This window comes from Bos taurus, chromosome 5, assembly GCF_002263795.3.
Source record: "Bos taurus isolate L1 Dominette 01449 registration number 42190680 breed Hereford chromosome 5, ARS-UCD2.0, whole genome shotgun sequence".
Classification (NCBI taxonomy): Eukaryota; Metazoa; Chordata; class Mammalia; order Artiodactyla; family Bovidae; genus Bos; species Bos taurus.
The window spans coordinates 39,849,183-39,874,582 of record NC_037332.1 but is presented as its reverse complement, the minus strand read 5'-3'; the positions used below and the strand labels follow the sequence as shown (position 1 = coordinate 39,874,582).

The 25,400-nt window shown below is 36.6% G+C and overlaps 1 protein-coding gene across 3 annotated transcripts in view; it reads left to right on the top strand.

The window, feature by feature from the left end:
* CNTN1 (contactin 1) overlaps positions 1 to 25,400 on the top strand; it is a 404,879-nt gene that overhangs the window by 300,833 nt on the left and 78,646 nt on the right. For all 3 annotated transcript variants that reach the window (XM_010805057.4, XM_059886103.1, NM_174280.2), the window contains 2 exon segments: positions 1,607 to 1,765; positions 15,678 to 15,827. In XM_010805057.4, coding sequence (XP_010803359.1) covers positions 1,607 to 1,765; positions 15,678 to 15,827 — 309 coding nt within the window.

Genomic DNA, 25,400 nt, shown 5'->3' with positions numbered 1-25,400 from the left:
AATATCAAATGTGGTTTATATAATTTATGTGGCTATTTTCATTAATTTTGGATGGCATATTATTGTTACTTTTAATTAACATCAGTAAGTATAAAAATACTATTACATATATATTTATAAGAATCTATTTGCCCTTATTAATTTATGTTTTGTGCTTCTAAATAAAAGTTACTATCATAAATAGGCTGTGTCTTGTGTTATTTTACTGTTAGTAGTAATGCAACTGTGTTGTTCTATACACATTTTTCTCTTTGGGACCAATTACAAAGAAATTGGTGCAGGTTTGGAGTGTTATCTATACCTCTGTAAAGACCAAAGCCCATGTGGAGAACAAGGCCCTGGAGATAAAGCAGCTGATCTGACATTTAAACGGGAAGGCACTTAAATAATGTGCCCATTTTCTCTAGCTGCTCTCAAGATTTCTCTTTGTATTTGCTTTCACCTAAAAGATAAAAACATGTGTTTTATTTAATACTTTAAAAATTTGCCACTCTGCTAACGTTGTTGATTATTTTGTTCACTGTGCCTAATTCAATTGGGGATGGCCTCCTTTCTGATGCAAAGAAAAGTGATGTCATTGTCTGAAATGTCTATCTTAGGAGTTCTCTGGCAACAGAACCTTGTTTAGCATTGTAAGTGATAGACGCTACATTACCATCTAAAGAACTTTTTCTCACAGTTTTAAAAAGAAAACATCATGATGCAAAGTCTAAGTATGCTGTAAACCATAAACTTGGCATTTGCTACTGTCTTTTACAGTCGCTTATTTACTGTGCCATTCCACCCTTTTCACGACAAAGATCTGTTCAAAGCCTAAAAGTTATGTCTCATTTATCTTTTCATTTCTCCCACTCAACACAGTGTTCTCAGTTTAGAGAATAAATGAATAATATTAATACTGAGTTATTAAGCATCTGTGAAATCCTATTTTTAACATTGTCTTCTGACCTGTTTCTTCAGTATATTATTTGATGTTTTTAGATCATTCCTGGTATGCCTGAATTAATAGTTGTTTTCTACCTTTTATATACATAGAAATATTTCTGTTAATATTATTTCTATTACTTTAACTAACATAGACTGTATTACCCAAAATGGTACATACAGTCATTTTCAGAAATTTCTACTCCAAGTAAAATAAATTAACTATAACATTTAGAATTATTAAAAAGTATTTGTTCCATTTTGGGGAGGCAGAATGAAACTATGACTAACTATCCTCATATCTAGGCAGTGTTATCTACTCTGATTCATTTATTCAGCAAAATTTCATTAAATCTCACTATGATTAAAATCTGTTAGGTTCCTTGATGTCAATTGTATTTTATGAGTCAAAGATTATCATATATATCCTGAATAATAATGCCATTTTAAAGGATGGTATTTATCTCTTTTCATAAAAAGACATCATGAAATCATTTAGTAAAAACTATAAATACCATTAGTATTGCTTCTTATAGTTTATGCTTAAAAGGAATGTGGCAACACTGATTTCATTGTGTAAATATTCTTTAGATTAATTGCAAGGAAGACAATTTTGTATGCCAATATGCACCCAATTCACTGGATGGGATTCATTGATTCATTACCCATATTTTCATTCCAGGCCCTCCAGGCCCTCCAGGTGGTCTGCGAATAGAAGACATTAGAGCCACTTCGGTGGCACTTACTTGGAGCCGTGGTTCAGACAATCATAGTCCTATATCTAAGTACACTATCCAGACGAAGACTATTCTTTCGGATGATTGGAAAGATGCGAAGACAGGTGAGTTTATTTGTTTGATTAATCTGTTCATGTTTTGAGATGAATTCTTTTTTTTTGTATTCAGTTCAGTTCAGTCACTCAGTCATGTCCAACTCTTTGTGACCCCATGAATCACAGCATGCCAGGCCTCCCTGTCCATCACCAACTCCTGGAGTTCACTCAGACTCACGTCCATCGAGTCAGTGATGCCATCCAGCCATCTCATCCTCTGTTGTCCCCTTCTCCTCCTGCCCTCAATCCCTCCCAGCATCAGAGTCTTTTCCAATGAGTCAACTCTTCGCATTGGGTGGCCAAAGTACTGGAGTTTCAGCTTTAGCATCATTCCTTCCAAGGAAATCCCAGGGCTGATCTCCTTCAGAATGGACTGGTTGGATCTCCTTGCAGTCCAAGGGACTCTCAAGAGTCTTCTCTACCCTGAAAATTTTCTTTAAAAAAATTATTTTTTTAGTAACCCCACACTTTGGTAGTAAACAAAACCACAACAAACTAAATGTTTTAAAGCTATAAAGGACGAAGCAGCATGGCTAATCTATTAATATAATGGGGGAGCAAGGAGAGGCCTCCTGGGTTTCTTATTTGAGCTATATGTAAGTCTAAGATGTATTAGGAAAAAAGTACAGAGAAGGTGTTATATTGACAAACGGTATCTATAGCATTATTTATTATCCTTTTTATCAAATTACAGAGGTACTATAGCTCTGCATTAAAAAAAAAAAAAAAGACAGTTGATCATAAAGATTAAACACTTAAATCTTACTGGCATAACTCCGAGTATGTTCCTGTCTGGCTTGAATTTCCTCAAAACAGGTTTTAAAAGAAGTTTAGGACCTCAACTGTTTTCCCCCTCATATTTTATTCAGATTTTCTAAAAGAAAAAAAAATTATAAGAGTAAGTGGGTACTTTCCCTTGTGTAGAAGTTATTACCATTGTCATTTGTTATCACCAGTCTTCAATATCACGTTAGCTTATTTTCTCAGATATAAAAGAAGATAGAGGATTGTTTTGATAAAATAGCCTGTTAATCCTTGTCATTGTTGACAATATTTCTAACCAAATTTGTAGTTATTAGAATTTATTTTAGATGCATAAGGAAGAGGCATAAAATATGGCCTTTGTTGTCACAAAGGGAAGAAAAAAAGACAAAAGTGAATAGAATGCTCCTTTAAAAAAACAAAAAAACCAACAACAAGAATTAGTTCCAGCATAACTTAAACCTGCTCATTTTAATCTTTACATAATGGAATTTATTTGTATTGCTCCCTGAGAAGTTTTAATTTAAATTTACCTTTTTAGGATAATGTCTTCTTATCATGGGAAATTAATGAAATATAAATTTGAAATCTATAACAAGGGTTTAGGGCACATTTTTGGGCTTCTCAGGTAGCTCAGCTGGTAAAGGATTGACCTGCATTGCAGGAGACCCTGGTTAAATTCCTGGATTGAGAAGATCCTCTGGAGAAGAGATAGGCTACTCATTCCAGTATTCTTGGGCTTCCCTGGTGGCTCAGACAGTAAAGAATCTGCCTGAAATGTGGGAGACGTGGGTTTGATCCCTGGGTTGAGAAGATCCTCTAGAGGAGGGCATGGCAGCCCATGCCAGTATTCTTGCCTGGAGAATCCCCATGGACAGTGAAGCCGGGTGGGCTACAGTCCATGGGGTTGCAAAGTGTTGGACACAACTGAGCGACTAAGCACAGCACAGGATATATTTTATTGTTAAACAATTCTCTGCATTACCTGAATGGCCTAGTGGTTTTCCCTACTTTTTTTCAATTTAAGTCTAAAGAAATAAAATTTAGAAAACTCAGCAGTTGCCACAGGACTGGACAAGGTCAGTTTTCATTCCAATCCCAAAGAAAAGCAATGCTAAAGAACATTAAAACTATCACACAATTACACTCATTTCATATGCTAGCAAGGTCATGCTCAAAATCCTCTAAGCTAGGCTTCAACAATACCTGAACCGATAACTTCCAGCTGTATAAGATGGTTTTAGAAATGGCAGAAAAACCAGAGATCAAATTGTCAACATCCATTGGATCATAGAAAAAGCAAGAGAATTCCAGAAAAACCATCTACTTCTGCTTCATTGATTACACTAAAGACTTTTACTATGTGGATCACAACAAATTGTGGAAAATTCCTCAAGAGATGGGAATACTAGACCACGTAAACTGCCTCCTGAGAAACCTGTATGCAGGTCAAAAGCAACAGTTAGAACTGGACATGGAACAACAGACTGATTCAAAATTAGTAAAGGAGTACATCGATGTTGTATATTGTCACCCTGCTTATTTAACTTCTATGCAGAGTACCTCATGCAAAATACAGGGCTAGATGAAGCACAAGCTGAAATCAAGATTGCCAGGAGAAATATCAGTAACCTCAGATATGCAGATGACACCACCCTAATGGTTGAAAGCAAAGAGGAACTAAAGAGCCTCTTGATGAAGGTGAAAGAGGAGAGAGTGAAAAAGCTCACTTAAAACTCAACATTCAAAAAGCAAAGATCATGGCATCTGGCTCCATCACTTCACAGCAAATAGATGGAGAAACAATGGAAACAGTTACAGACTTTATTTTCTTGGGCTCCAAAATCACTGTGGATGGTAACTGTAGCCATGAAATTAAAAGACTCTTTCTCCTTGAGAGAAAAGCTATGAAAAATCTAGACAGAGGATTAAAAAGCAGAGACATCATTTTGTTGACAAAAGTCCATCTAGTCAAAGCTATGGTTTTCCCAGTAGTCATGTATGGATGTAAGAGTTGGACCATAAAGAAGGCTGAATGCCAAAGAATTGATGCTTTCAAACTGTGGTGTTGGAGAAGACTCCTGAGAATCCCTTGGACTGCATGAAGATCAAACCAGTCAATCCTAAAGGAAATCAAGCCTGAATATTCATTGGAACAACTGATGCTGAAGCTGAAGTTCCAGTACTTTAGCCACTGGATGCAAAGAGCTGACTCATTGGAAAGTACCCTGATATTGGAAAAGATTGAAGGTAGGAGGGAAGGGGAGGATGAGATGGTTGGATGGCACCACCGACTTAATGGAAATGAGTATGAGCAAACTCTGGGCGATGGTGAATGACAGGGAAGCCTGGTGCACTGCAGTCCATGGGGCCACAAAAAGTTGAACACAACTGAGCAATTCTGTATATAAGTTTATGAAGTTCAAATGAATTAGAAACAAGTGAAACATTTCTATTACATTATGCTTGTGAGTATAAGAATTATTTATAAACATACTTGGCAAAATCCAACCATTTGAAAAACAATTTTTTAAACCATTTAGATATTTGATAAAATAATGCACGAGCAGTTTCTGCTTCTCCAAATAGAATGAAAATGGATGACAGTAATAAAACAGTAGATGATCTTCAATATCCAGTCAAATTGATGTTAATTATAGATACTGGAGAGCAAATGAAATACACACATGTTTAAAATTTGGTTTGGCTTTGAAAAAGGAATAATAATTGCAATCATCTCCATTAATTGTGTATGCTTACTGTGTAGCTCAATAAAATATGCTTCTCACTAAAAAAAATTATTCTATTATAAATTATGTTTCATGAGAAGGAAGACTTTTGTTTGATTCACTATTCTATCCTTAGCAACTAATTAAGGCTTATAAAGTTCATTCATTAAATGTATACATATTGAGCTGCCATCGTGTATCTGAATCTATCCTAGATGCTGGATTCATAATGGACCAGCTGTGAGTAAATGAGAGAGGAAAAAAAAAGCAAAAAAAAAAAAAAAAAAACCCAAACCAAACGCCATAGCCCTATCTTTAAAGAGCTTACTTTCTACTAGGAGAGATTGTAATAAGCAACTAACTAAAATGTAAAGTAAGTCACATGGTGTTTAGTGCTAAAGAAAAACAGAGAAGGGAGATTGGGAAACAAAAGTTGCATTTGAATAGGGTGCTTCTGATATTAACATAGATGCTTCTATTTGTTATGGTTCCTGTTTCCATGTTATATCTTTTACAATTGCCAACCTATTTGTATTGTTGAATCTAAAGTATATTTTCTGTTGACAGCATATAGTTGGATCTTATTTTATATCTAGCCTACAATCTCTGCCTTTTGATTAGAGTATTTAATCCATTAACATTTGATGTTATCACTGGTGTAGTTGAATTTATATTTGCCTGATATTTTTGCCTTCTAAATATTTCATGTTTATGTCTTTCTATTCCTCCTTTATGGCTTTCTTTTGCATTATGAATATTTTCTAGCATAAAAATTTAGCTAATTTAATGAAATTCTCTAAATATAAAACCTTAATGATTAATCATTAGAGTAATCAGAGCTTACCTGATTTACCTGAGTTTATCAGAATAATCTTCATATTTTTACCGATAATATCAGTGAGATATAGAAACATTGCCTTTAAGGGTGGTCTCTCAGCACTCTTCTGCTTCCAAACTTTATTGAATAAATCTGGTGAAGCCTACAAAAAAGAACTTGTCAACAGGAAAAGACTCTCCTTTATTTCCCGTGGATTCAAAAAAGTCATGCCAGCATGCACTCTGTCTTTAAATATCTATGAAAAGTTAAACTGAGTTTTTCTTATGAACATTTGTGACTACTTCCTCCTCTTCCCATGACTCTATCAATGATGATTTAATTCATTAGATTTCCTCACAAATTCAACTCTCTGATGGGCTCTGCAAAAACTATTATTACTTAAATTATTTTATATATTCTTCTTGTTAGTAGTATCAGTATTGTTCTCTTGTGATTGTGTCCTAATGTTTTAGCCACGTGTTCTGGGAAACAAACTCACTCAGAAGGACAATGCAGATAGTGGAGTGCAGTTTATTACACTGGTGGGCCCAAGGCAGAGTCTCCCCTTAGCCAAGGACCCTGACCAGTTTTTGTGAAAACCTTATATACCCTAAGTGTGCATGCTCAAACCCACCTCCCCAAATTCTCTGAAACTACTCTGAACAAAGGAAAAGAAAGGTACAAAGTTAACCTGTGATTCTCATATGCCTTAGCCTAGGTAGTTAACAGTGGACAATTATCAATAGGCCTGTGGTCATACCCCAATAAGCATAATGGAATTTATGATTCTATTCGGTTACACAGATAATTAGGGTGTTCTTTTAGGTGAATAGACTCTCCACCTAGGTGGAGTGTCTAGCTACGAGCCCTGGGGCTCTTCCATCCGGGGGGTCTGGTTTTCCAGTTGGTATGTCATTTCCATAAATACTGGGCATATAGCTCAAAGTCCACAGTCCAGCCCAAAATGGAGTCCTGCTTTCAAGATGGAGCCTGTTCTGTTTCCTCCTTCAATAAATAGAAGTGAAAAATAATTTTGGCAACCAATGCAGAAATAAAACTCACATGGTTTTTATTTATAGTGGTGTCCACTGAAGACAGGAGGTGCCAAATTAAATTCAGTTTTATGAAGGTAATTATTTTAGGTGTCCAATAGGTATTTTTCAGATACCAGCTTTCAACATTCTAAAGATTAAATTTAGGATAATGACATGAAATAATGGAAAGCACATCTTTCCAAAACAAGCTACTGGAAGTGTTACTTCTCTTGAGCATTTTTGGGGATGAACGACATAAATTTGATACCATTCCTAGAGTTCCTCGAGATGCTCAGGTCAGATTTAGAATGTTATGTTGGATCATATGCTACTGCTTTCAGAGGAAAAATTATAGAATACTTCTGGTGATGGTTTGTGTGGAAGAGAAAGGTTGGCCAGAATATAAAATAGCCTGGAAACTGTGCTATGAGGAACAATTGAGAGAATCCTGGATATGTTTTCAAAAAAAAAAAAGAAAGAAAATGAAGAAAAATGTCCTTATGTTTAAAGGTGTATCATATGAAAGACTAGAATTGTTATAAATCTCTGCAATTATCATCTCAGTACATAAATGTTTCTCTGAATTATTCAGATTATTTAGATTATTTCCTCAGAATAAACATTTGTAATTTAAATTATTGAGTGTAAGCATGCTTAAGCTCATGAGTTATACTGCAAAATTACACTGTAGAAAGGTATAAGTTTTTACTTCCACCACCAGTATATGAGTTTCTCTTCTACCACATTGCTACTTAGTATTTAGTATTTTTTTAAATCTTTGCCAAAGTAATAGTTTAAAAAATGAAAAAAATAATTAGGCTCCTTGTAGGAGATTGCATTTTAAAAATTTACTATTTTCTTGATGCTTTCCTGTAGCTTCACTTTTGTTGTTCTCATTTCAAATATAAATTTCTGGGTTTTCATGAGGCTACATGCAAATTTTCCCTAGAGAAGAATCAGTGAATCATACACTCTGGGATGCCAAAGCGCAATCTACTTCTCCTTCTCTTCAAGGAATTTTGTCACACCTCTGGCTCCTCCCCGAGTCCTGCCAAATGGTCTCTGTGTTGGGTCTAGAGCCTCTAACATCACACAGAGTAGTTGTGTCAGTGCCAGAGAGAAGCCTTTAAATGCCCGTTTTCATTTTCAAACAATGGACTAGTTTTTTTCAGCTAGAATCCCCAAGTGGGTAATGGTTTCCAGGTACTTTCAAAAACTTGTGTTTTAGATTGAAATGGAAGTTCCTGAGGATTTGAATTGTATTTAAATCCTGAGGAAATAGCAGCATTTACTATGGCAACATTGGAGAATCTAGAACACGTGATACATTGCCTGGAGTTATTTTTGAAACATCTACTTTTTCTTAGACTGGAGGTCATTCTGTGTGTTTCTGAAGCTGCTCAAAGAATTAATCAGTGTGGCTTAGAAGGCACAGCAATATAAAGCATATGACAAAGCACCACAAACCAAAACCTTGTAACTTTTGGCCTTTCAATACCCATAAGGCTTGCTTCTCTTTTCCTCCAAAGAACAGTTAGAATTTGTCTTTTTAATTCTGAGCATTATGGGCTAAAACTATTTGAAAATATATCTCTACGTTACTGCTCAGGGCTGGTTATCAAAATAAGACCTTCTAAAGAAGGGTCTTTTGATCTGAGTATTAAAGTAAGATTTATGTCTCCTATTCTATATCCTTTTGCAACCAATCTAAATACCTGTCAGGTTAATATACTGTTGTAGACACACATTCCGGGAAACAAACTCACTCAGAAGGACAATGCAGATAGTGGAATGCAGTTTATTACACGGTGGGCCCAAGGCAGAGTCTCCTCTTAGCCAAGGACCCCAATCAGTTTTTGTGAAAATCTTATATACCCCAAGTGTACGTGTTCAAACCCACCTCCCCAAATTCTCTGAAACTACTCTGAACAAAGGAAAAGAAAGATACAATAAAAATTAACCCGTGATTCATATGCCTTAAACCTATGATTCGTATGCCTTAAGCCTAGGTAGTTAACAGTGGACAATTATCAATAGACCTGTGGTCATACCCCAATAAGCATAATAGAATTTATGATTCTATTCGGTTACACAGATAATTAGTGTATTCTTTTAGGCGATGGAGAGTCTAGATACGAGCCCTGGGGCTCTTTCATGGGTCGGGGGAGGGGGTCTAGTTTTCCAGTTAGTATGTAGGTTCCATAAATACTGGGCATATAGCTCAAAGTCCACAGTCCGGCCCAGGATGGAGTCCTGCTTTCAACATGGAGCCTGTTCTGTCTGTTTCCTCCTTAAAGATAATATTTTACCCTTGTTTTTTTTTTTTTTTTTTTTTTTAACAGAGAGAAGCCTCTGACCTTATACAGTTAAAAATCTGATTTTCTACACTGTTATCTGTAAAAAGTGACCTGACTCAGAACTGACTCAGTTGAAACTCAGGAACTTGAGCTCTCAGTCCTAATTCCGGGTACTTGCCTCTGTTGTGCAAAGTACTCACCTCTCTTTCTGACCCCAGAAATAGCAAACAGGTAGCAAGAGACTTGGCTGAAGAAAGGTGACACAGAGTCCCTCTGCTCCTGATTATTGTCCATTTGGCTAGGGGCATGAAATGCTTTCCAAAGGAAAGATGACCTTTGCTTCCAACCTATCTGTGTGGGTGGTTTTGGAAAAATAAAATACATCCAGTAGCTTCTACCAAGGCTAAAGGGATTGGATAAAATTACAAGAGGTACAAATCCTTTTATAGGAACATCTAGGGATATGAATAAAATAAATAAAAATTAGGTAAAACAGTAGCAGTGGAGGAGAGAAATCAGAAAGGACCAACTCAGAGTTAAAGAGAATGGGAGAGAGCTTAAGAGAATGGAGATGAGCTTTATCCTCTGCTTTAGAAAAGGCAGGATAATTTATGAGTTGAATATAGATATAAAAGCCATAACGCATGGATATTTTTTGGAGGGTTCAAGTAATATAATGCCCTCTTTTCTACTACCAGTAGCCTGCCTGATTCAGGGTTGAAGGAGAAAATAAAGTGATTGTTGTACACATGGTTGTGCTGAGACATTGTAAACTCTCAGATCAGATCAGATCAGTCGCTCAGTCGTGTCCAACTCTTTGCGACCCCATGAATTGCAGCATGCCAGGCCTCCCTGTCTATCACCAACACCCAGAGTTCAGGCAGACTCATGTCCATCGAGTCAGTGATGCCATCCAGCCATCTCATCCTCTGTCGTCCCCTTCTCCTCCTGCCCCCAATCCCTTCCAGCATCAGAGTCTTTTCCAATGAGTCAACTCTTCGCATGAGGTGGCCAAAGTACTGGAGTTTCAGCTTTAGCATCATTCCTTCCAAAGAAATCCCAGGGCTGATCTCCTTTAGAATGGACTGGTTGGATCTCCTTGCAGTCCAAGGGACTCTCAAGACTCTTCTCCAACACCACAGTTCAAAAGCATCAATTCTTTGGCGCTCAGCCTTCTTCACAGTCCAACTCTCACATCCATACATGACCACAGGAAAAACCATAGCCTTGACTAGACGGACCTTTGTTGGCAAAGTAATGTCTCTGCTTTTGAATATGCTATCTAGGTTGGTCATAACTTTCCTTCCAAGGAGTAAGCGTCTTTTAATTTCATGGCTGCAGTCACCATCTGCAGTGATTTTGGAGCCCAGAAAAATAAAGTCTGACACTGTTTCCACTATTTCCCCATCTAGTTCCCATGAAGTGATGGGACCGGATGCCATGATCTTCATTTTCTGAATGTTGAGCTTTAAGCCAACTTTTTGACTCTCCACTTTCACTTTCATCAAGAGGCTTTTTAGTTCCTCTTCACTTTCTGCCATATAAGCACAATTTCTGTATTTGTATTTTGTTTATGATTTCTCCAAATATTTATCAAGTACTTTTACCTACAAGACATCATACTAGGTATACGAAGCCCTGAGTGGCCCCAAAATATGATTAAGAAGTAAAAGAAACACAAACATATATATGGAGATATATATATCCATAAATGACAAATAGGAGTAAATAAGTGGGACATAGAGATATATTATGAGTATGGCCTGGTATGGACATAGCCAATCTTGAGGTTCTAATTGTAAAATGATGAGCTGGGCTGCTTAGCTCAAGACTGGACAGGAAAAAAATTAGAAAGCAAACTTTTAAATCCTGTTCTTGTGATGTGGTATGAGTCAAAAGTCCTGACCCCTTCTGGGGAAGGAAAGCAGGCCAGATACAGAACCACATTTAATTCTAGATACATTTTTCTAAAATAATTGGTATTAGTCATTTTTGCTAGATTAGCCCTATTACTTATATAAATGGTTTTATACAGGGAGTATTGTAAAGATATGCCAAAAACTTTTTTGTTTTAGATACTTACCATCTCATAGGTGCTGATGTTAGAGTATATTAATAAGAATGAACATAACTGCTTTTCGTTCTTAAAAAGAGGAGCTTTTACACCTTTAGCTATATTTGTAGATATATTATTAGCTTATTGATATCAAATTCCTTCCTTAATTATTCATAAGGTACATCTTGAAAGTCTATCTTCCTAACACCCACTTCCAATTTCCTGTTTTGAAAGTCATTTGCATCACTGGGCCAAGGGTTTCCCACTGAGGCCTGATCCTCTCATGGTTGTAATGTAACTCCAAGGCTCTTTGCTTGTTCTTCTTTCTTTACCTCAGACTTCATTTAGTCACAAATCTTACGTCTTCATCTGGAATCTAAAACTTACCCTAAATTGACTCCAGTTGATTTTTCTTTATCTCTCACCATTCTTCCAAATATTTTCTGTAGTCAAGTATGACTTTCTACTCAGGACATACTCCTGAGCTTCCATTTGTTTGGAGCTATTTTAGTATTGGACCTTCATGCATGTTTGGAGTCAGTTTATCAGCTGCAGTTTTTACTGCACATCCATCAGGGTATTCCTGTTCTGAGCCAGACTTCACCTGCCCCTACCTGTTGACTGCCCAGCTGCTTGGAAAAGCCCCAGTGTAGGTTTTACCATCTTGAGAGCACCATGCCCTTGCCAAGAATGGCCCTTTAGAACAGTTTCAACATTTCCATTCTTCAGACATTTAAATGAGGCTGAGGTTTTGCAGCATAAGTAGCAGAGGAGAATATCCAACTGCCTCCTTGACCCTTTTGTTATACTTTTTAACTTGTACTTTCCAGACTTACAAACTCACAGATATTTCCATCAGTCTCTGCCTCTAAATCTCGGTATTAATTCCCTAGGGCTGTCATAACGGAGAAGGCAATGGCACCCTACTCCAGTACTCTTGCCTGGAAAATCCCATGGACGGAGAAGCCGGGTGGGATGGGGTTGATAAGAGTCAGACACGACTGAGTGACTTCACTTTCACTTTTCACTTTCATTCATGGAAAAGGAAATGGAAACCCATGCCAGTGTTCTTGCCTGGAGAATCCCAGGGACATGGGAGCCTGGAGGGCTGCCGTCTATGGGGTCACACAGAGTCAGACACGACTGAAGCGACTTAGCAGCAGCAGCTGTCGTAACATGTTACCACAGATTTGGTGGTTTACAACAACAGAAGTACAAAATCATGGTGTTGGCAGGGCTGTACTGTCTCCAAGGATCTCAGGGAACAACCTGTTTCTTGTCTTTCCCAGCTTCCAGAGGCTCTAAATACTCCTTGGCATGTGGCTGCTTCACTTCGGTTTTTGCCTTTGTGTTCACATTTCGCCCTCCTCTTCTCTATGTTTCCTTGTTGTGTTTCTCTTATAAGAACATTGCTCATTGGATTTAGGATCCATCTAGACAATCCAGGATGATTTTAGCTAAAGATTTTTAACTTTGTTTTAGTCTTAAAATTAAAATGGTTGATAAATTCTTTGCAAAACAAAGTCACATTCAAGGTTCTGGTGATTTGAACATAGACATATCTTTTGGCAGGGGAGGGACAATCACCATTCAAATCATGGAAGCTCAAAATCATTAAAAGGCATCTAGCGAGGAAGACTCTGTTGTTAAATCACTGCAGTCATGTCTGACTCTGTGCGACCCCATGGATGGCAGCCCACCAGGCTCCCCCGTCCCTGGGATTCTCCAGGCAAGAACACTGGAGTGGGTTGCCATTTCCTTCTCCAATGCATGCAAGTGAAAAGTGAAAGTGAAGTTGCTCAGTCGTGTCCGACTCTTCACGACCCCATGGACTGCAGCCTACCAGGCTCCTCCGTCCATGGGATTCTCCAGGCAAAAGTACTGGAGTGGGGTGCCATCGCCTTCTCCAAGAAAGACTCTACCCAGCGTCATAACAATGAGCCCTGTGTTTTCCCTTTCTCTGTGAAGAGTCCTGCACATTCAAAACTTCATCTTCCCTCTTCCAATTACCTAAAATTTGTTCTTATGTATATGAAGTAAGACAAACAGATTCGGATATGGTGTGAGAGTGTGGTGGAGGAGATAGAAGATAAAGAGGCAGAATTAAAACAGGCAAAAGCAAAGCCAAAGTTTTAATCAGAATGTCAAAAATATGTCAAATATATAAAACAAGTCCTTAACAAAATAAGACATTGGATGGTAAAATTAGTGTCTAGGAGAGTTCTGCCGCATGTGACAACGTGACACATGGGATAGGCTGAGTTGTATAGGAATTTGTCCAAAAGTAGAAACTGACACTGTGATGCTCAGCATTTATGGTGGCCGTTGGTACAGTATCTTAAAAAGCTACGTATTCATGGTCTGCAGTGTTACATAAAGATTTAGGAATTCCCTAAGTAATAAGATAATGAGTCATATGCAAGCCTAAGGGAACACATTTTTCAAATAAATGATGTACATCTGTTTTATATGCATATGTATGTGTAGATTGATTATTAAAGACATGTGAAAGTATTTTGTTGTTGTTTAGTGGCTAAGCCATGTCCAATGAACTATTGCTTACCTGGATTAATACATAAATAGATAAATAAGTAATTCCTATCTATGGGATTTCCCAGGCAAGAATACTGGAGTGGGTTGCCTTTACATTCTCCAGGGGATCTTCCCAACCCAGGGTTTGAACCCATATTGACAGGCAGATTCTTTACCGTTGAAGAATTTTTTAGGGAAGCCCTAAAAAATATTTTAGGAGAACTAACTTATTCAGATGACACCATCCTTATGGCAGAAAGTGAAGAGGAACTAAAAAGCCTTTTGATGAAAGTGAAAGTGGAGAGTGAAAAAGTTGGCTTAAAGCTCAACATTCAGAAAACGAAGATCATGGTATCCGGTCCCATCACTTCATGGGAAACAGATGGGGAAACAGTGGAAACAGTGTCACACTTTATTTTGGGGGGCTCCAAAATCACTGCATATGGTGACTGCAGCCATGAAATTAAAAGATGCTTACTTCTTGGAAGGAAAGTTATGACCAACCTAGACAGCATATTGAAAAGCAGAGACATTACTTTGCCAACAAAGGTCCATCTAGTCAAGGCTATGGTTTTTCCTGTGGTCATGAATGGATGTGAGAGTTGGACTGTGAAGAAAGCTGAGCGCCAAAGAATTGATGCTTTTGAACTGTGGTGTTGGAGAAGACTCTTGAGAGTCCCTTGGACTGCAAGGATATCCAACCAGTCCATCCTAAAGGAGATCAGCCCTGGGATTTCTTTGGAAGGAATGATGCTAAAGCTGAAACTCCAGTACTTTGGCCACCTCATGCGAAGAGTTGACTCATTGGAAAAGACTCTGATACTGGGAGGGATTGGGGGCAAAAGGAGAAAGGGATGACAGAGGATGAGATGGCTGGATGGCATCACCAACTCGATGGACATGAATTTGAGTGAACTCCGGGAGTTGGTGATAGACAGGGAGGCCTGGCGTGCTGCAATTCATGGGGTTGCAGAGTCGGACACGACTGAGCGACTGAACTAAACTGAACTGAACTTAAAATAATGTATGGTCCTGCCTTGGTTGTATGTTTTCTAATACCTCAACTAAATAAGCAATCTTGAAGCATATCTTACCCCTAAGGTATAATTTACCTGTTAATATCTAGTAGCATAAATTCTGAATATTATATAAATCTGATTGAATTATTTTAACATTAATAACTGCCCCAAATGATTTGGGTTTAAATCTAAAAAGCTTACAACAAAAGGGTATAAACATATAGGTACTGTACTAATCAATCATTTGCTACCTATACACTATATCAGTTTGAGTCCAGAAAAATTTTATCTTCCTGAATCATACCCTCGGGTCAAGAATTTTTCTGGATTCTGTCTTCAGAATACATATTCTCAGTGTTCAGAGTGTAGCCGGTGGACTAGCAGCAAAGACCTGAACTGGGAGTCAGTTAGAAGAGCAGAATCTTAGTGCACCTGACCTATACTTACTAAATAAATGATACATATGTGTGTCTGTCTTTCTAAGGTCTAAGATTTTCTTAAGGACCTCTCTTCTTACTTCTTTAAATGTAATTAACATTTTATCATCCTAGTTTTTATTTATATTTGACTTAGTGGAATATGTGCCATTTTCTCAAAAGAGTAAAATAAAAATAGGGAATTATAAGAGTGATATTACTCAACTAATATTCTCTATTTAATATTTGTTTTATTTAGATCCCCCAATTATTGAAGGAAACATGGAGGCAGCGAGAGCAGTGGATTTAATCCCATGGATGGAATATGAATTTCGTGTGGTAGCAACCAATACATTGGGTATAGGAGAGCCCAGTATACCATCAAACAAAATTAAAACAGATGGCGCTGGTATGTAGAAAAAACGTTTTAAAATTTTAAAGTTTTATAAATTCAGTGACACTTTAATACATAATTGAACATATTTGGAAATAATGCTGTGAAGTAAGTCATTAAAAATGTATATATATATATGTATATCACACATGTATGCACATTATGCGCCAAGAAGTCAAAAATCAAAAGAGAAGATATAAAGCTTTAAAATATTTTTACATAATTAATGGGAAAGAGGTAAATAGAGGCAAGTCTGTGATCCTCTAGACAGTACTTAAATGAATTTGGCGTTTAGAATATAAGTGAAGGTGTTAGTCTCTCAGTATGTCTGACTGTTTGTGACCCCGTGGACTGTAGCCCACCAGGCTCCTCTGTCCATGGAATTCCCCAAGTAAGAATACTGGAGTGGGTTGCCATTCCCTTCTCCAGGGGGTCTTCCCTACCCAGGGATCAAACCCGGGTCTCCCACATTGCTGTCAGATTCCTTGCCATCTGAGCCACCAGGGAAGCCCATTTAGAATATAAATTTTAATGTAAATTGTGAATCTTAACCAGGCAGAGTCATGTAGACAGTTCCCTTGATCTAGAAGGCTCACATTTTTTTCTGTCTTTCAGAGACATTTATAACTGAATGATCTCATGGATGGAAGTATGAGCAGGAGAGTAGGATGAGCAGGCTGTGGAGAGAAAGTGAAGGACACTCTCAGATCTGTACACCTGGGGAGTCAGAGCACCTTAGAAATAGTTATAATGTGTTCTTTTGAGTATTAGGTGCCACTCTAAATGTGCTCTTTTCAGCTCAACCATAGCTATTCTTCCAATTTAGGTCCAATTTTTATGCTGAACACCAACTCCATTTTAATAATTGTTCATACAAGAAATATTCCACTCTGTTTTCCTTCTCCCTTGCATTTCTGGGCAAAAATATTGTTCTGATTCTAATAATAACTTTTCTTTATCATTCCTTGTCTATGAAAAAGAAAATGTTTTGTAGACTCTCTGAGTTTGTTTATTTTTACTATGCCTTGCCAAACTTCAGTGCTTTATTTGGGGAAAAATATTTTAAATGGATGACAGAACACCATTAAAATTCTGCTGTGTTATCTTAATAACATTTATCCATTTCTGGCTACATCAATCCCTTGGCTTAACTTCTAAATATAATTATGAATTGTACTGTCTGTAGTTTTTAAAGCTAAATTATTCACGGAGACTGCCATCAGTAAACTCTGTCTTAAAGTTTCATGTAACTTCATGTAATTTACCAGATAAAATAGATGATTCTATAATAAAAGAAGAATAGAAACACTAAAATACTGATCTATGCTGAGTATTTTCACATATATTTCAGTTAATCCTCCTAATAATATTTTGAGGTAGGTATTATATTGTTTTCTGAATGTTGAGCTTTAAGCCAACTTTTTCACTCTCCATTTTCACTTTCATCAAGAGGCTTTTTAGTTCCTCTTCACTTTCTGCCATAAGGGTGGTGTCATCTGCATATCTGAGGTGATTGATATTTCTCCCGGCAATCTTGATTCCAGTTTGTGTTTCTTCCAGTCCAGCGTTTCTCATGATGTACTCTGCATATAAGTTAAATAAACAGGGTGACAATATACAGCCTTGACGAACTCCTTTTCCTATTTGGAACCAGTCTGTTGTTCCATGTCCAGTTCTAACTGTTGCTTCCTGACCTGCATACAAATTTCTCAAGCGGCAGATCAGGTGGTCTGGTATTCCCATCTCTTTCAGAATTGTCCACAGTTTATTGTGATCCACACAGTCAAAGACTTGGGATAGTCAATAAAGCAGAAATAGATGTTTTTCTGGAACTCTCTTGCTTTTTCTATGATCCAGTGGATGTTGGCAATTTGATTTCTGGTTCCTCTGCCTTTTCTAAAACCAGCTTGAACATCAGGAAGTTCATGGTTCACATATTGCTGAAGCCTGGCTTAGAGAATTTTGAGCATTACTTTACTAGCGTGTGAGATGAGTGCAGTTGTGCGGTTGTGGGATATATGGGGAAACAGTGGAAACAGTGTCAGACTTTATTTTTCTGGGCTCCAAAATCACTACAGATGGTGACTGCATCCATGAAATTAAAAGACACTTACTCCTTGGAAGGAAAGTTATGACCAACCTAGATAGCATCTTCAAAGGCAGAGACGTTACCTTGCCAACAAAGTTTCGTCTAGTCAAGGCTATGGTTTTTCCTGTGGTCACGTATGGATGTGAGAGTTGGACTGTGAAGAAAGCTGAGTGCCAAAGAATTGATGCTTTTGCAGTGTGGTGTTGGAGAAGACTCTTGAGAGTCCCTTGGACTGCAAGGAGATCCAACCAGTCCAATCTGAAGGAGATCAGCCCTGGGATTTCTTTGGAAGGAATGATGCTAAAGCTGAAACTCCAGTACTTTGGCCACCTCATGTAAAGAGTTGACTCATTGGAAAAGACTCTGATGCTGGGAGGGATTGGGGGCCGGAGGAGAAGGGGACGACAGAGGATGAGATGGCTGGATGGCATCACTGACTCGATGGACGTGAGTCTCAGTGAGCTCTGGGAGTTGGTGATGGACAGGGAGGCCTGGTGTGCTGCGATTCATGGGGTCGCAAAGAGTTGGACACGACTGAGCGACTGATCTGATCTGATCTGATCTGATTGTATTGTTGTTATTGTTCAGTCGCCCAATTGGGTCTGACTCTTTGCAACCCCATGGACAGCAGCACACCAGGCTTCCCAGTCCCTCACTATCTCCTGGAATTTGCTCAACTTCATGTCCATTTGATAGGAGATGCCTTCAACCATTTCATCCTCTGATGCCCTCTTTTCCTTCTGCCCTCAAGCTTTCCCAGAAGCAGGGACTTTTCCAATGATGCAGCTGTTCGCATCAGTTGACCAAAATAAAAGCTTCAGCTTCAGCATCAGTCCTTCTAATGAATATTGGGGGTTGATTTCCTTTAAGATTGACTGGTTTGATCTCCTTGCTGTCCAAGGAACTCTCAGGAGTCTTCTCCAGCACCACAGTTCAAAGGCATCAATTCTTTGGCCCTCTGCCTTCTTTACAGTCCGGCTCTCCACAACCCTACATGACCACTAGGAAGACCATAGCCTTAACTATACTGACTTGTGTCTGCAGAGTGACTTATCTGCTTTTCAACACACTGTCTAGGTCTGTCATACCTTTCCTGCCAAGAAGCAATTGTCTTCTGATTTCATGGCTGTGGTCACTGGCCACAATGATTTTAAAGCCAAAATAGAGGAAATCTGTCATTGCTTCCACCTTTTCCCCTTCTATTTGCCATGAAGTAATGGGGCCAAATGCCATGATCTTAGTTTTTTAATAGTTTTAATGGAAGGTATTATAATCCAATACTCATTAATAAGCAGTAAACTCAGAGACACTAGATAGTTTGCCTAGGTTGATATAACTATTTTCAATATTCAGAATTCAAATCCAGACCTGATGCATTCAACTTTCTCTCTTAAAGGTGGTTTTTCAAGCAGGTTTTAAAAGCACATTTATATGAAACTTTATTAGTGTTCTAGTAGAAATTCATATTTCATTCTCAATTACAAAAATATATGACTTAAATACCATTTTTTATTTGCCTTCGTATATCCACCTGTGAAATGAACACAATTGTTTCTTTTACTCTACCTCACATAAATCTCATTAGGATACAGAGATAATATAAATTGCAGCTTTAGAGAATGCAGATACCAGATAGCCAGGACCCTTGAGTTTGGTTTTTATTATTAAAGCCTCCTATGTTTGTATAGAAGCTTCTATGTGATGAACTGAACACAGCTGTCCCTTCTTAAAAATCAAAAATAAAAAGGAACTGGGACATTATCTGACTGGTTGTTTAAACCACATAATTCATGCTGAGAGATCATGTACTTGCTTCAACAAGTATTCATTTTCTAAATAAAATTGCAAAAATATCAAGTCAGTCAAAATAAACCAATTTCAGTTAAAAATTATAACAGATTTACCTCAGATATCAGCTTTTTTTTTTTTTATTTCATGGAGCTTGATTAATTTTCTGTCCTATGTTTACCAGTGAAATGTGAATTAATTCTAATCCAAAAATAACATTGTTCATGGGGAGGGAAGATATTTTCTCTGGCATTGACGATGTTAGTAGACCCTCCCTTTTCCTTCTGAGAAATTTTGCTACCAAAAAATTATTTATTTCAAAACTTATTGCTTTAGTATACTTTGGTTGATCATTTGGTCAGAATTATCATAAGAATTTAGATTTTTTATTTTTTAATCTCAGTGTACAATCAATGAAATGAAATATGTTTTTAAGAGCAACAATAAAAATGTTCAGAAAGAAAGATTTAATCTAACTCTTTCATATGTGAATCTCTGAATATAATTTATATTTAATATCATATTTAGAAGACTAGAATACTTTTTATGTCCATTTTGCCAGGAGTTTTCATGTAACTCTGAAGACTTTCCAACCTTAATGTTTTCTTATCTTTAGAAATGCTGGGAACAATTTGTTTCAGACTGATATCAAACCTAAAATTTTGGTAAGGTTATTACTTTCAACCAATAACTTTTGGCATCACCTTCATTAAGTATCACCTCTAACATTATGTTTGCTGAAATGTATTTTGTTAAGGACTTAATTCTCTCTCTAGTGTGCTTGGAAAACAACTTCTCTTAAAAGCCTTCAAACACAAAACAAACACATGAAGTAGTAACAGTCTTATTCGCAATGCAAGATATGACTCTATAGTGATATAGTGAAATGATGCATTCCTTTCAATTGTGAAAAAATAAAGCCTATACTCTGTAATACATTTGTTAACCTTTCGTAAGAAAATATTTTAGATCCTTTATTAATCAACGTTTATGCCTACTATCATTTAGGTACTTTCTGTGTGTTATCTCAGAGTGCTAAACTCTCTACTTTCATTGCTCCATTTAATTCCCACAATAACTTTATTCACTTGTATTATTATTTCTAATTTACATACAAAGAAGTCAATATCCCATTCAGTTAATGTGAAGCAGAGCTGGAATTCAAATTAAGGGCTTTGTAATAATAAAAGCTTTGTTCCTAAACAACTTCCTACAAGAACAATGTGCAGTATTAAAGCTCTGGGACATTGATCCTTTAGTAGAATATTGGTTCCATCATTTAAAATCTCCGTAATTAGAGGCACATTACTCAACCTCCCTAAACCTCAATTTTCTCATCTCTAAGTGGAAATTATTTTCCTTATGAAATCTTATGATTAGAAACATGTAAGGAAAGCAAAGTTAGTACTTTCAAGTACGTAATATTTGCTGAATCAAATTTTTATTATGTTCTCAATGCTCATTTTATGCTCTAATATGCTTATAAGAAAATATTATCTACTCTGTAATAAATCACCACATTTGGCAATGTTTCCATTTTTCTAAACATAGTAGAGGATCATATAATCTTACAAGAATATGTCTATATATTTAATACAATAAAATTCAACAGACTTTCTCTTTAATTTCTGTTTTTTCTTTCATCTTGTTTTTGAAAAATTGAGTATTCATAAAATTGGACATTTATATTTTTTATCCTTACAAAACAATACTTTCTGAAACACAGGGTTATTTGTCTTGTCATGTACCATTATATCAAGTCTCTAAGAGATGCCAACATTTGTTATATGAGATAAAGGCTAGTTTCCATTTGATGGGAAGGGTACTGTGTGGCTCATTATGCTGACTGAAAGACAGGACATTATCTAGTGCAGCATACACCCTTATCTGTCCAATTACTTAATGTTAAGATCGCAAGGCACAGTTGGGTATATTCTTTGGTTTCAGACAAGTGCATTATAAAATGGATGGTCCCAAATGAAGAATTAGAAGATGTGTTTGTAACCCATTTAATTTTGACTGTAAATGAGAGATAACAAAAGCATCCTTCAAAGTGATGTGTCATTGTAAGACCAAACCCTTATGGCTAATAGCTCTGCAGGTACAGTTGGCAAGTCAGTATCCTAAAATGGTATACTCAGGTTTGCTTTGAAAGCTTTTGCCATTTATTTACCAGATACAACTAAGAAGGAAAAGAGAAAAAATACTATAACACTGGAATCAACACTTTCATACCTTGTTTAAAACTTTAATTTCATGTCCAATGAAGCTCTTCTGCTCTTTCATATACTTTTATTTTTTAGATATGTTTGATAAAGGAGAAGAATGGTATCAAGAACATATTTAATAGCCAGTAAGATGCTATATTAAATTCAGTAGCTGTCACTAATAATACAATAGAAAAATCTTGTTTTAAAAGTGCTAACCTGAGTATCCAGTTAGGTGTGATACATAAAAATCCTTTTGAAGTTCTAGATGAGTCTTAATACACTGGGCTTTCTTACATTCATTCATACTTTCATCTGGTCCTTCCCTCATACCTCAGTTGGTAAAGAATCTGTCTGCAGTTCTGGAGACCCCAGTTGTAGAAGGGATAGGCTACCCACTCCAGTATTCTTGGGCTTTCCTTGTGGCTCAGCTGGTTAAGAATCCACCTGCAATGTGGGAGACCTGGGTTGGATCCCTGGGTTGGGAAGATCCCCTGGAGAAGGAAAAGGCTACTCATTCCAGTATTCTGGTCTGGAGAATTCCATGGACTATACAGTCCATGGGGTCACACAGAGTCGGACACGACTGAGTGACTTTCACTTCATACATTCATCCAGCAAACTGTTACTGGGGATTTTTTAATACATTGTAGATATTTAACATATGAGTTAAAACTAGTTGTACATATTTAGCTTGTACTATATTAGCATCTTCAGGACTGAAATCAGATTTTATTCATATTGTAACTTTAGTGCTTATCACAGCATAGTATCTATATCTGGTACTTAAAATTATTTGTAGGAAAAGAGAGGAACAAGAAGGAAAAGAGGATGGTTCTGGAAATTGTAAGTGAATAGAGGATAATGAAAAGAAAAGTAGTGATCAAAGCTATAGTGATAATCGTATATTAAAATTTAGAAAAAAAAATAAAATAAAATTTAGACAAATCCATTAATAAATGCAATTTGTTTTGTTCAAAATAAAGTTAAAATATGCATTAGATGCTTTTGTTTTTAATACAGTGAGATAAACTTGGGAAGTGTTCATTCTTTCACTTAAATGAAATATCCATAATTGGTCTGAGTTCTTTATATTAATAATAAATTTACTATTTATTATGATTATTTCAGTTCATAGCATTCTTTTCTGCCCATCTGAACTTTCCCCAGATTACTTGTTTTTAGACTAACGTTCCACTGAGAAATTAACAAATTTACTCTGTCACATGCTTTTAAATTTTCTGTTTGACAGCAAAATTTAGATTAATAAGCAAACAACAAATTTGGCCTGATAAGCCCTAAAGACATTAATATATTTGTGAACTATCTCAGACCCTATATCTCTTTTATCTGATGCGTGTGTGCTAGATTGCTTCAGTTTTGTCAGACTCTTTGCAACGCTATGGACCATAGCCTGCCAGGCTTCTCTGTCATGGGATTCTCCAGACAAGAATACTAGAGTGGGTCACCATGCCCTCCCCCAAGGGATCGTCCTCACCTGCAAAGAGCATCAATTTAACATGGTAGATGCATTAAAATTGTTAACAATATGCTCCACCATCAGAACAGTAGATCATGGGTTATGGGCAACTCATTTGAATATCCAAACATGCAGTTCATTTGATTTTATTAATTTTTTGACTTTATTAATTTTATTAATCTCTTCAGAAAGAAAACATATTTACAGATAGAATAAAAGCAGATGTAAGACTTTAATCGCTTTGTTTATCTAGACTCTAGAGTATTACTTGCTATTTTGAATTTCTTACTAAAAAATTTGTTTTAAATCACAAAGAAATTCTGATGCAAATTAAAATAAGAAGCTATTGGGTTAGCCAGGAAGTTTATTCAAGTTTTTCTGGATGATATTATGGAAAAACCCAAATGATCTTTTTTGATCAACCCAATACATCCATGGTAACTTTATCTCTGTAAAAATAGCTATTTAAATTAAAGCAATAATTAACAAGAACTGAATAATCAATATATTCTAAGTCAAGAGCCTCTACTCCATGATTTTTGTAATTTAGAATTGTGTCCCAAGGTGATTTGCATATTGTTAAATAAAATGCTGAAGTCCCCAAAGGTACTTCTATGCAAATTATTTAAGTGCTAAATCTAAAAGTAAAATTGACAGCATTAGTTTCATAACATAGGAAAGATGAATCAGGGTATTGGCTTGATTTTCTTTTTAAATATTTTCTAGATCTACAACTAAAATTCAAAGCCATTCTATAAACATCAACAAAGAATCCCTATTAGACTGAAATCATGGCAAAAGCGTGAATTAAAAAACCTCATTACCTTTCATTGTTTATTTGTGATTAATTCAAGAACTTTATATTTTTACAAAATATTTATTAAAATTATTTTTAATGATTTATCATTAAGAGAATGCCTAGTTTGTTCACTGTTAAATGCCCTGGAGCCTAAAGTTAAATAAACTTCCTTGTGCTCAGGGTAATTTACTTCCTTGAACAGAATCACTATTTGGCCAAGTCCTCCTGTTTCTGCAGGACTAAATACAAACACAGAACTAGTTGCTCAGATTCATGTCAGATGTGTAGGTTATATGTCCAATTCCCTTGTGAAAAAAATGTCCCTTAGCTGCTAAGTTTACAACTGAACATTCAAAACTCAAAGGAAATTAAATCAATTATTATTCCAAGTAATGTATATGACACTCTATTAAGAGATACAGCTACCTTTATTTCTGAGTGTGTCTTTGTCTTGTTTTCAGCATATTGAACTCGATGGGTGATCTTTGAAGAGCAAAATTATCTTTAAAATAAGTGTTATGAAATGGGAAAAACATTCACTATAACATAAGCAGACTATTTTTAGATCTTTTCTAAATAAGAAAGGTTCATATTGATTATAATAAAATGGATTATAGTGAAATGCTTTGGCAAATAATACTTGCCCTGATGAAGGCAATACCTGATTCAACAAATTTCAGTATAATAAATTATTCTGGAGTTACTTTTGAAACTATTTGCCAGTCACCACAATATTTATACTTAAACACACAAAATTTGATTTATTCATTGATTGCAAGACAACATGCTTTTTGTTTCTCTATAGCAGGTAGAGTTTGGGCTTCAGAACATGAGTTACGGAGTTTAAAGAATTTCCAAGAGTATTCTAATGTTTCAGCCTTCAATATGTGTAAGGTATAGTTCAGACGAGGCAATCAAGAAAGGAAGATGACCTTAATGGAGACAGATTACCTTTATTCAGGCCCGTCTAACGACCAGGCTGAGCGGTGCGGGACTAGGGAGGCTTCATATTTAAGAGGAGGTTTTGCAGAAGTGATTCGGGAAGATTTAGTCAGGCGGGGCGTTCTGGGTAATCTTTAGCTGAGATGGCAGTCTGCTGATAAACAGGGGCGGCGGGGCGGGCGGGGTTCCGGGCAGCGGATGGTGGGTCCCAGGCTGATGCAGTCTGCCCTGAGTATCAGGGTGGGACTTAAAGTTTAGTTTTGCCATCCTGGAAGTCAGATGG